The following is a 12036-nucleotide window of genomic DNA, read 5'->3' as shown; positions in this document are numbered from 1 at the left end:
AACACCAGAGCATCCCCAAACACTCACTGTAGTGCGGTTCTTCTCCTCCAGTGGGGGCAGAGGGGCCCTGTGAGGGTGGGCTGGGAGGGGTCTGAGGCCTGGGCTCTCCAGCCAGCTCCTGCCGCATGTTCTCTAGCATGGTCTTATAGGCCTGCCGGGCTGCCATCGTCAGTTCAACCATCTTATGGAACTGGTCCTTGGGCAAAGTGAAAGTACACAGGTGATGTCCCCTGAGTACCCAGACGTTGCTGGTCCCCTGCATACTCTACAGAACCCTCCACAGGGGAGGGGGGGGTGACATGGGCAGTGTGGCCTCTGTGCCTGTGGCTGCTCGGGATTCTGCTCAGAGTGGGCCAGGCTGACATTGCACGCCTGTTTGAGGTGCCTCTATGCTGGCAGTTAGCCCAGAGCCAGAGGTCACTGCTTTATGAGAAGGTTCTACCTCAGCGGTGGCTGCTCCGTGCCAACCTACCAGGGGTTTAGGACTGTCCTGCAGGTAGGTACATGGGCCACTGTTCCCCAACTTCCTCCAGTGGGCAGGGATTGATGAAGCCCGGGCCCCTTCTCACCTGGGCCCCGTCATAGCTGAAGATCCCCACAACGCTGACAGGAACTGCTTTGTTCAAACTGCGCCCTAGAGCCTTGCGGTTGAGAGCAAACACAAAGGGGATGTTCTGCTCACAGGCGTAATCAATAATGGTGTGCAGGGTGTCATCCAGCCCACCTGGTCAGAGGACAAGGACATAGCACATGGAGCGTGGGTTGACACCCGAGTCTACAGACAGAAACACACCCCACCTGACTTTCTACTCAGGTCAGTGTTCCCTGCCAAATTTCACCAAGACAGAGCAAGTCACAGCTGCACGGAAGATTCAGCTCTAAGAGAGTCACCTCTGTAACATGGCAACCTACAGCTGGTGTTATGCTAAAGGGAAAGAAAAGGCATTAGCTAGTATTACTACTTATTCCATGCCAGGCCACGGATCAACTGACTCACTTGCGTTAGCTCTAGATCTTCCCCCTGAAACCCCTCTTCGCAGACTGACCACCAGAGGTCCAGAAAGGACAGTTCCTCACTTCACAGAGCACCTCTGGTCAGACCAGAGGTCTGGCTCCTGAAGGTTCAATGCCCCTACCACCTGGGCCCACTTCCAAGTGAAGCAGAGAGGTGGAAGGAGCACTGATTGTTGCATGTAGGTGATGCACCTGGCCACCTGGAGCCAACAGCACACAAAAAGCAGTCCCAACACACAAGAAGAAAATGAGGGCCCTGGGCACACATCTCTCTTTGCTCCAACAGCAGCCGCCAGTTACAATGGAAGAGATGAGTCCTTTCATTTATATCAGTGAGCAGGAATGAACTTCTCAAGCAACATGAAAGATTTACAGAATAACATACTAAGTAAACAGAGTATCCAAACAAAAAAGCATCCATGCAAACTGAGTATGTGAATAGCATTTTTAATCAGGGGGTACAAGATCCTCGGGCAACTGGGTAGACTTCTAGAAAGATCCAGGTTAGACTCACACTTCACATCTTCGACTGAAATACAGTCTACCTAAACATAAAATCACTGAAGGGGGAAAACACAAAACAAACAAAAATTCTTTAAGGGAGGGGTGGGGCGGTGGGGCTGGGAAGGACAATGGAATGAGACAGACATTATTACCCTATACACATGTATGATTACACCACTGGTGTGACTCAGCATCACCGACAGCCAGAGGAAGGAGAAGTTGTGTTCCATTTGTGTACAATGTGTCAAAATGCAGTCTACTGTCTTGCATAACCAATTAGAACAAATTTTTAAAATCCTTTCATAACCTCAGAGTGGGTAGGTTGAGAAATGAAAGAAAATCTGGATGCAAAAAAATCAAAAACTTTAAAATACCAATATTTACAGCACCTCCACATGGTCATAGAAAGTATATTAAAAAAAAAAAAAAAAAGGGAAATGAATAAAAAGAACAACTCTCCAGAAGACAAATGGGCAAAGAACACAAACCAATAATTCACAGAAAATACCATGTTCTTAGAAGATGCTGACAGTCCCTCTTAAGAAAAAAGCTAATAAAAATTCCGCCCCGAGGCTGGTGTGGTCTGGTGGGGAGGACACACACAGCTGCTGTGGGAGGGTGGCAGTGGCCCCTGGGAGGCAGCAGGATGCCCTTTACACCACGTACTGAACCTACAAGATACATGATTCTTACAAAACAACTCTAAAAACGACAAATGTTTGCCTCAATTCTTACACCTGTGAGAGTTTCACCTGAAATCTAATTACATATTGCTCATCTCAGTGTCAAGAGGAGCTCCTCCAAGACACATGTCACCTCTGCACTGGGCTGGACCTGAATTAACTGTGACGCCCCACAGCCCTCACTAATTCCACCCACCCTGTCCTGGATGCACCTGAAGAACCCGGAGCCTGGAGAGGAGGCAGCTTGTCTGTGGACCATGAGGAAGCATACCAGTTCTGGTCAGGCTGGCAAGAGGCAAGGGCAGAGGTAGGGGATGGCTGTGTTCCTGAGAAATGCCACAATGAGGATATTTCCAACTCATCAGGGGAGACAGATGAAGTCCCCTTAATGTCAGATGTGTGCCTCTCAGTGGAGGGTCTCTCTCTGCCCAGTGTCTGGCCAACCCCTGGGAGTCACAAATGCCATTTGGGCAGTGTAGAGAAAGGACTTGACACTGCAGGCCTGATCCTCTGAAGGCCTGCCTGTCAGGGTGGCCCTGGCTGGAGTGTGAACTTGGCTTTGGGAGGGCTGTCCCCACCCTGATAGCTAGGCTCCCTGGTCCTCCACGTGTGGGTTCAGCTCCCCACCTGCTGCACTCCCCCTCTGCAGTGTGTAACTTCAGAGTGCGCCAGGCAGAGGGTACCTGTGTGGCTGGGCCCGGCGTACGCACAGGCCTCCTTGGCAGACAGCAGTTCACACGTTGTCACGGCTCACTGCCTGCCCCACTTCTCCCCACACTGTTCCCACACTGCTGCTGCTCTGCAGCCTCTGCCACAATAAAAACAGCCCTGGGCATGACTGCACACTGGATCCTGAGGGTGTGCCCCACAACCACTGAGCCTGGGGTGGTCCTAGGCATCCCATATAAACAGCTAAGTCCAGGCCATCTGCTCAACCTCCAAGTCACGGTTATTTATGAGATGCAAGCACGCTCACTCCAAGGCCGAATGGGTGCAGTCCCACCAGGGAGAGCAACTGAAGCAAGCACAACAATCCACCCTGATAAACAACTTCCATTTAAACTCAGGATTATTAGGTAAAATGCCTAATGGGCAAACACAGTACACTGTAACAGTTCAAGCTAGTAATACTAATTTTTACCTTTAAAATGACTACAAATTATTGGATATCTTAACCAACTAGCAAGTTTATAAAATACATAACCAAGTTCTTTATGCAGAAAAGCAGAAAAATCCAGAAACTAAAGATTGGAAAAATGCAGTTCACACAATCAAATAAAAACCCAGGCTTCCATCAGAGAAGGGGAGAATGCTTCTAGGAAGGCAGTGGACTGTGGGCCTGGGCCAGAACCAGCCACTTTTTAAAGACACAAATCCACAGGAAAAAGTTCTGAAAGCTAAAATGCAGCAGACGACTAAGCGAGCTGACTGAAGCCAGTCTTGGACCCAGCATCCCCCAAAGCTCAGCAAAGGGCAACCCAAGAGTGAAGCACTGGGCAGGACAAGCCGAATGCTGGGAAGGAGGTGAGTGGGTGTCCAGCCCCTCGTGAGAAGCCTCAGGTGCAGCCTCTGGTGAGGGAGGGCCAGGCATGCAGGACCCCAGTGCCACACCTCTGTGGGTGGGTCATGAGTACTGGTTCACAGAGGGGAAGCCCAGAGTCCTGTAATAAGTTCACCAGGGAGACAAAGCTGTCACAGAGCACTTCCAACAGGACAGCAGCCCAACCTGTAGCACAGATTCTTCATAGGCTCTGTGGAGCAGCGGCAGCAGCACAGGAGCTCCCTAAAAGCCCCACTCCTTGCTCAGGCAGAAACAGATCTGTGTGTTGCCAGCCTTCTGGCTGATTCTGAACCACCACCCACAACGCTGTTCAGAGCCTCAGGATACCAGCCACATATTCAGATGCTTTACAAACAGGAGCAGATGACTGAGGGCCAGCAGACAGCTGTGGAAAACCTCATCATGAGACTCGAACAGAGCAAACGACACAGAGGAGACGCAGGCTCCACACAGGCAGGAACCTGGCATCACTGCAACTCTGAGGCCAGCTACCTGAGGCCACAGCAGTGCAGCAACAAAAAGCAGTCTTCAGAGAACAAATGCAGCTCCCAGAAAGGAACAAATCTGTAGCAAGTTTAGGAGAGATAGTTGAAGTATCCTAATCAAAAACAACCAAAGAATGAGATCCAGTCCAGGAGGCCAGGGGTGACAGCGCCTGAGGAGCCGGGTGAGTGAGGAGAGGACTCAGAGGAAGACCAGCCACGCCAGAGCCGCGGGTGCCGGATGCAAACTGCCCCACACCCCAGAACCCAGGTTCCCTCGACCAGGTTCCAGAGGGAAGGGAAACAGAGAAAAAGATCATAGGCAAGCAACTCAGAATCGGATTCTGGGGGCTGGCATACAGCCCAGCGGTAGAATACTTGCTAGCAAGCACGAGGCCCTGGTTTGATCCCCAGAACCTAAAAACAACAAAAACAGATTCTGGATTTCAAGCAGAATCTCCAACACGTGCCTCCTGTGCGCCCTTTCCTCATTAATCACCAGAGGATGTGCTTCAGTAAAACAAGAGTGCACACAAAAAAGGGGTGGCAACAGGATTCTGTAAATGATGTACCCCAACAGGAGCAGGGTGGAAACCAAGGGCATCCCAGGGTGATGGCCGACTGGGCAGCACAGAGCTGAAATGAGTACTTCTGCACCAGGCAAAAAAGCAGACAACCTGTCAGGATGCGTCAACCTGTCTGGAAGCACCTGCCTGAGGCAGTTGAGGCCCCACAAGGCGGTGCGTCCGATGAATGTTAAATATAGTATTTAAATATTAAAAATGATATTAAATAATATTAAAAATGCTTAATGAAAATTAAGCAAGGACCACAAATTAACAAGCAGAAGCCACAGTATGCATTAGGGTGCTAGGGGATGAGAGTAAAAGCCCTTTCCTCTGTTGGGAAGCTCACAGAGCAAAGCAGTAGCTCACCACACTTTAAATTTAGAGATATGGAAGGAAACAGCCCGAGATTTGGCCAAAGAGTATCTAAGAAAGACAAGAAGCACACTGACTACCTTCTCCTTTAACAAACCCATGTAATTATACACCTTTTCAACTGTGGTGACTGACAACGTTAATAAAAGAACAAAAACATGTGGCCCGACCTCTCCAACGATCTGGAAAGGCACAGCCAGATGACAGGTCACTGAAGTCCTGTCATATTCTGGTCAGTAGTGATACCAGACCTAAACCAAGCGAGAACGGGAACAACCAGTAACTGAGCATGAGGATGAGGAGGTCCAGCTGTTGCTCCTGCCCTCTGGGGGCCTCAGACATGTCAGGAAACCTCCAGACTTCAGATGTGAAACATTAACTGGAGAAGAAGATCAGGGTTGAGCACCAGGATCTGGACTCACCTGAGTTGATATTTACATGGCAGCAGAAAGGATTAAGGCCAGGGAAGGGCTGTCTGTTCAGAGACGCTCCCTCTTCTTCCCCAGCCCTTACAAGATGGAGAAGCCGTGTGTGTGAGCGATGGCACTTGCTACCTACCTGTATGGGAATCGAAGCCAGGCTTTGCACATGCTACACAAATGCTCTACTGCTCAGCTACACCCCAGCTGGAAGGCCACACACAGGACTACACAACCACTGCCTCACAGCATGGGGCACTTGATGAGAAACAATCACCCAACCACAAAAGAGAACAAGCTGCCAAAGCCTGCGGGGTGTGGCTTGATCCACCAACCGGGCGCATGGATGACTGTGAAGGCAGTGTACTGGGCACTGCAGCAAAGACTCACGTGCCATGGTAGGACGACAGGGTGCCCTTACCTTTCGACTGTATCTTCTCACAGTTGGGAGAAATGATGATGCATTTCAGTTTCCTGAGCTTCAGGTGTTTGAGAACCTCCCTCAGACCCAGCACAAGCCGGCGTTTGGTCTTAGCCTTGACTGGATCCTTCTGGTACATGCGGTCTTGGAAGCGGACCAGTTCCTTCAGTAGGTCTGTGACACAAGCGTCTACTTCTTTACTGAGCATCTGGCTGCAGTAACTGAAAGGGACATCAGACATCATGGACTTGGCCCACTGGCTCCAACACCACGGCCCTCTGACCATCAACCGCAGGGAGAGGAAACACTGACAGCAACAGACAGGAAATCCCAGTGTCACAATCACACTGGTAAGAACCATGAATTTTGAACTGACTTCATTTTATGGAAAGAGAAAGGCACCTTCCCCCACTTCCAGCTGCAAGGAACAAAACACCTCTGAGTCCCACCCTCCACCACAGCTTCCACAGGTCCCCATCTTGGCTATTCCCCTGCATATCTCCCTGTCCCGAACACAAATACCTGGACTGATCAATCCAGAAGAGAAATGAGAATAGAGGGAAGAGTGAGCAAACGAGTTGCAAATATCCTGCCTCCTAAGACACTACATGAGAAATTTCAACCATGAAAGGGGAGCCAAATGCCAACACTGCCACCTCACTACCCATCTCCCACCTCAAACCAGGACTACGGCACCTCCTCCATTATTACCAGTGGGACAGAAATTACGGTAAACCCAGACACAAATTCCAGGATTAGGCCATTCCCAAACACCTAGGTACCTGCCACTTCAACAATGAAGACTAAAGCAGAGTGTGACCCAACTACACGGATTTATGGTGCTAAGCACTGGAAGGGTAGGAGAACTAAGTGCCAAACCCAAGCACCCTGTTTCCTCTGGCCCTGGCGAGTCAGTGCTCACTCACTCCCTGAATCTCCGGCTGTGGATCTTGGGGAAACCGGCAAGGTTGGAGGCAGGCAGGCAGGCATCCGTGTCCTTCTGGAGCTCTGTGTCAAGAGGCTCTTCTGACTTGCACTCGGTCGCAGGACTGGAGGAGACTGATTCTTCCATTTCCTCTGGACCTTCATGGAGATAAAAATCATTGTCTCACTTCCATAGGGCCCTGTGCACATAGAGGGGCCTGTGTGCAGACAGTGCCAGCCCAGATGCAACTGGTGCTCACACAGAGTACCAAATCAGACAAAGCTGTGTCGCAGTGCACTGAGGGCAGCTAATGCAGCCTCCAGAAAAACCCAGAAAGCAGGTGGAGAAAGGACCACTTCTGGTCTTCCCAGAATGTGGACCTCCTCCCAATCCATTTATTCATTTTCACTGGGACAATATACACAGAAAAGTTACTATTTTAATAATCAATAAGTATGCAATTCAGTAGCCAAATTTCTTTTAATTTTGGAATCCAATTGGAACAGGAAGTTTTAAAAGCCAGGGTTAGAGTTCTCAGTTTATGAGGCTTAAATGCTGGAGGCCATTCCTTTTTCAAACAATCCCTAAGTAAGAACCAAATTCAAACATCTGAAGTATGAGTGCCTCAAGCGGGGATATTGGCTCAGGGGGATGGCAGGATTGCACCTGCCTGGCCTTAGCAAGGAGGAGGTTCCATCCCCAGCACCACAAACAACATACCTATGAGGGCCCCAGCAGGATGGTTCAAAAACAGCTGTCCCCAACTAGTTACTTCCATAGATGATCAGAATGCAAATGAGGTAACAGATCACGAGGAAAGGAATTCAAGAACACACACCACAGCCCTGGGGTGGCAAGCACAAGGAAGACAATGCCCCTGGCTGGCAAGAGTGGGAGCACCCACAGATCTCATCTAAGGGTGTAATTCGCAGGACCCTGGAACCCTGTGTGACAGGAACTGCTAAAGCAATTCCACTTCTGGGGAAGTATCTGCAGATGCAAGAGCTCATATCATCCATAACAGCTCTCCCCGTGGTCCATGACGACCTTCATTCTAACAGCCTTGACCTTCATTCTAAGCTGGAAGGAACCTGTGTCAGGGTCCATCCTCAGTGCCTTGGTGGCCCATTCATTCAACTGAACACATGATGTTAATGATCAACTGCACCTCCCTGTCACAAAAATACCGATGGGAGGCACAGAAGAGCAGAACATGCTGTAAGGTTCCACCAGCACCAAGTTCAAAGCTCCCTCATATCTTGCTGGTGGCTCTGCTATTAGGACAGTGGGCCTTGGGGGAGACCTCTGACCTAGGGCATGGGGTGAGGGGTCGCTGGGCTCTGTTCTGTTTTCCCACCTGGGTGCTGTGTTCACTTCTGAAAAGTCCTCCAGCTGTACACTTGTGCTCTATACTTTTCCAAATGTGTAACTGAATAAAAATTCTCTTTGAAATGCTCATTTTTACGGGCCCATGTCTCATATACCATTGGTAAGCAATGCTGCAGTCAGTTTATATATTCTCATGGCCACTTCAAGTTAAGGGAACATCCAGTGTCACACAGGTCACACTCAGGGAAGGAGTGCTCATCACCTCTACCCGTCACAGATGTAGAAACAGAGGCCCTGGATGCCATAACTACCCATGGGGCTGCCTCTCAATGAAAAGCTGGAAACTTGAAAACTTCTGAATCCCCAAGGCTCAACATCAACCTGCATTCTACCACAAAGCTGCAAGGAGCTGGCAAAGTGACAGATGGCCTGCTGCACACGGTTTTGTTCCCATTTGAAGGATTCTTTCAGGCACAACACACAGAAATTAGTACCTGTGGGGTTGGCCTGATTGGGGGCCTGGTCATCAGCACTGCTCTCTACATCTGGTGTGTCATCACCAGCAACAGCTGGGTTAATGGCATTTTCTTGAAGTCGCTGCTGCTTTCTCTCTTGCCGTTCTTTCAAAATAATCTTAAAAATCAAATAAATGATTAAAACACCAAAATACCTGTACCAAAAAGATGAACTCTTCTGCAACGTCAACTCCCCCAAGTCCAGCTTGCTGAATGCAGCTGCCAGGCCTCTGGAGTGGGGGACCTGCTCTCTAGTTGCTGGGGAATGGCCCAAACCTCCCCTGCTCTGGTGTGGGAGCAGCACACCCCAGGACTCTGAAGACGATTCTGAGCAGTCACCTAACCAGGCGCATAACACAGGGGACAAGGACACACCACAGGGCCCCATGCAACCCTCCCTGCAGGTCTGCACACTAGTGTTCACAAGTCCCTGACTGGGAGCCTCAGACAAGTCAGCTGACTGAGGCCAAGGCAGAATGTGTGAGAGAGGGAAACGGAATTCCCCCCATTTCTGGTTTTCCATCCACATCACTGCAAAGTGAAATTTTAAAAAAAGATTTTCCTTCCGTATAGCTCAAGCGATTCCTGCTCCACACACTCCATCATGTCACACTGGGAGAGTGAAGGAGCATCTGTTAGAGAAGCATGAACAGAACTTGATGCAACATGTTCAAGTAATATAAACCTTCAAATCTACTAGGCTGGAAGAAGCCAGTGTGCCTTGTTGCGATGGAAATCCTCCTTCAATCCTTCACACACCTTCTTCAATGAGGTGGGCTTCTTGGCCTTGGGGACCTCCCTCTGTTTCCCTTTCTTCATCAGGGGGGCGCTGGAGTCCAAGGGGTTGTGAGGAGTCTTCACCTGACTGAAGCGGCGGCCCCTCTCCCCTGAGGAGGCATCTTTGGAGAGGACAGGCACAGCTCCAACTGCAAACACAGGGGGACAAGTGTGGCATGGTTACCTCTCAGCAGCCGGGCCGGGCTCTCAGACATGGTGTCCATGACATCTGAAGGAGCCTCCTGGGCCACCCTCCGCCTAACCTCACAGCTTTTCTCATCTCTGTCAACCTCTTACATATTCTTTTCACTGGCAGTGATTCTAAATAATTTTTTGGATAGGATCCAAAAACATACCAATTAACTTGGGAAGACCTGCCTTTTATCCATATAATCAAATCTGCTGCTTCTCAATAAATTCTAACAATGTGCAGATCGTATTTTTTTGACTCAGGATATTTGTAGTAGTTTACACCTACTATTGCTACTGGGAATCAGTCCCCCTCCACCACATGCCAGCTAGGCCTGCCTGTGCAGAAGTTAGCGATTAGTATCTGTACATGTACCATCCATCTAGCTACAGCCTTTTTTTTTTTTTCTTTTTTGGTACTAGGAATTGAACCCAGGGCCTTGAGCATGCTAAGCATGCTAGCATGCATTCTACAACTGAGTAGATCCTCCAGCCCTACCTCTACTTTTTAATTAGAAATATTTCCAAATACACACCAAAGCAAAAAAGACAGTAAACAATCAAACCCAATGTATCCACCATCCAGCTTCAACAACCACAACTATTTTCCCAAATGTACTTTTACCCACCCTTTTATTTTAGCATGTGGTTTTATATACATTTAGTGTTTTGTCAATAAAGTATGTCCTTAAAATCTCACCTGTACAATTCCCTGCTTCAGTGCAAATCGTTTTATTTGCACAAGTTGTCCGAGACTGCTTCTCGCCTTAGCTACAGCACAGCTGCTTGCATCTGCAGAGCCTCATTCCTGCACAGTGTCTGAAACATACATGTGTCTGGCTCGGCCCCTGCTCAAATCTGCTTGCTCACCTGGTACCCAACGCCACCACCAAGTTCAGCCCCTCGCCTGAGCTCCTACAAAACCTGCCACCAGGCCCTCCAGTTCTGCAGCCCCCACAGGCAACCACCAGGCAGCTCCACACACAGTATCATCAATGGGCAGAGCAGAATCTGCTCCCACAGTAGCAAGGCCATCAACCACCCCCTCCCCCAAAGCAGTCACGAAGTTGGACAAAATTGCTGCAAACAATCACGTCAGCCCTCTGGAAAGAGACCAAAACCTTAGAGCCACCCAAGCAGTAAGCAGCAGTCACGCCTGAGATCAGCAGCCTTAGGTGGGGGCTTCAGGGTTTGGGAGTTCTTCCCAGGCTGCTTGGCTTTCTCCCTGTTCTCTGGTTCATCCACAGGTGGAAAGGCCTTGAACACCAGCAGCTCCTCTGTCACTGCCAAAAAGGGCTTGCTGGACTGAGAACATGCTCATTCACACTGGGCTACAGCAAGCAGGGATGGGAGCCAGCCAGGTCTGCCTGAGGCTGCCATCTCCACAGGTAGGCAAGGCACCAGCAGATCAGCTGGGGACTTCCAGGAGACTCTGCCAGAGGGACCAGTTCTCCACACACCTAGACTGACCCCAGGGAGTGTGCACGGTGCATGGGCAAGAGAAGTCCCAGCCACCTACACATCCAGCCAACAATAAAGCCTGTAAGCAAGCCTGGGGGAACTGAGCTGGCAGGCTTGAGAAACTGACCTGAGAGCTGAATGCACCCCAGTCCACACACAACAGGAAGTGGAGGTTGGAACACAGCCTGTAACCCATTTCTGCCAGGTAGATACATGGGGGACATTCATGGACGGACAGAGACAAAAAAATAAAATAAGAAAAAGTAACTGAGCAGAAAGCAGCAGTTACACTCTGTGAGGAAAGCAGACTGCAGTTTTACATCAGGCCAGTTACTTAAAAAACAAAACAAGTGTGGCACGGTGGTACAAGCCCATGATCCCTGTGATCATGTGAGGGAGGCTGAAGCAGGAGGATGGCAAGTTTGAGGATAGCCTCAGCAACTTAGTGAGGCTCAGTCTCAAAATAAAAAATAAAAAGGGCTGGGGATGTAGCTCAGTGGCAAAGTGCCCCTGAATTTAATCCCTAGTACAATAAATAAACCAAACATCAAAATAGTACCATCATCCACCTTTAGAGGAAATAAATCAGAATCTAGAATTGCTGTAGTATATTAACACAAAATCTTCAGTATTCAACACAAAATTTTGAGGTCTTCAAAGAAACAAGAAACTATAACCCATACCAGGGGGGCGGGGGGGAAGCAATTAAGAGGAACTATCTGAGTGCCCTAGATAGCAGACCAATACTTTCAAGGCAACCATTAGAACAGAATTGAACACAGGGGTCTGGGGTTATGGCTCAGTGGTAGAGTGCT

General features: G+C 49.4%; 1 protein-coding gene across 5 annotated transcripts in view; it reads right to left on the bottom strand.

The window, feature by feature from the left end:
* SECISBP2 (SECIS binding protein 2) overlaps nucleotides 1-12036 on the bottom strand; it is a 38324-nt gene that overhangs the window by 1393 nt on the left and 24895 nt on the right. For 4 of the 5 annotated variants that reach the window (XM_079108725.1, XM_079108726.1, XM_079108727.1 and 1 more), the window contains 6 exons: nucleotides 9554-9720; nucleotides 8774-8912; nucleotides 6952-7108; nucleotides 6026-6246; nucleotides 570-724; nucleotides 28-196 (listed from right to left, as the gene is read on the bottom strand). In XM_079108725.1, coding sequence (XP_078964851.1) covers nucleotides 28-196; nucleotides 570-724; nucleotides 6026-6246; nucleotides 6952-7108; nucleotides 8774-8912; nucleotides 9554-9720 — 1008 coding nt within the window. Of the gene's footprint in view, nucleotides 1-27; nucleotides 197-569; nucleotides 725-6025; nucleotides 6247-6951; nucleotides 7109-8773; nucleotides 8913-9553; nucleotides 9721-12036 lie in introns of those variants that run through there. The other variant, XM_079108728.1, reaches the window with a different exon arrangement.

The sequence above is a fragment of the Sciurus vulgaris genome (assembly GCF_902686455.1).
Source record: "Sciurus vulgaris genome assembly, chromosome: 13".
NCBI classification, from domain to species: domain Eukaryota; kingdom Metazoa; phylum Chordata; class Mammalia; order Rodentia; family Sciuridae; genus Sciurus; species Sciurus vulgaris.
This window is presented reverse-complemented; position numbering and strand designations above follow the sequence as displayed.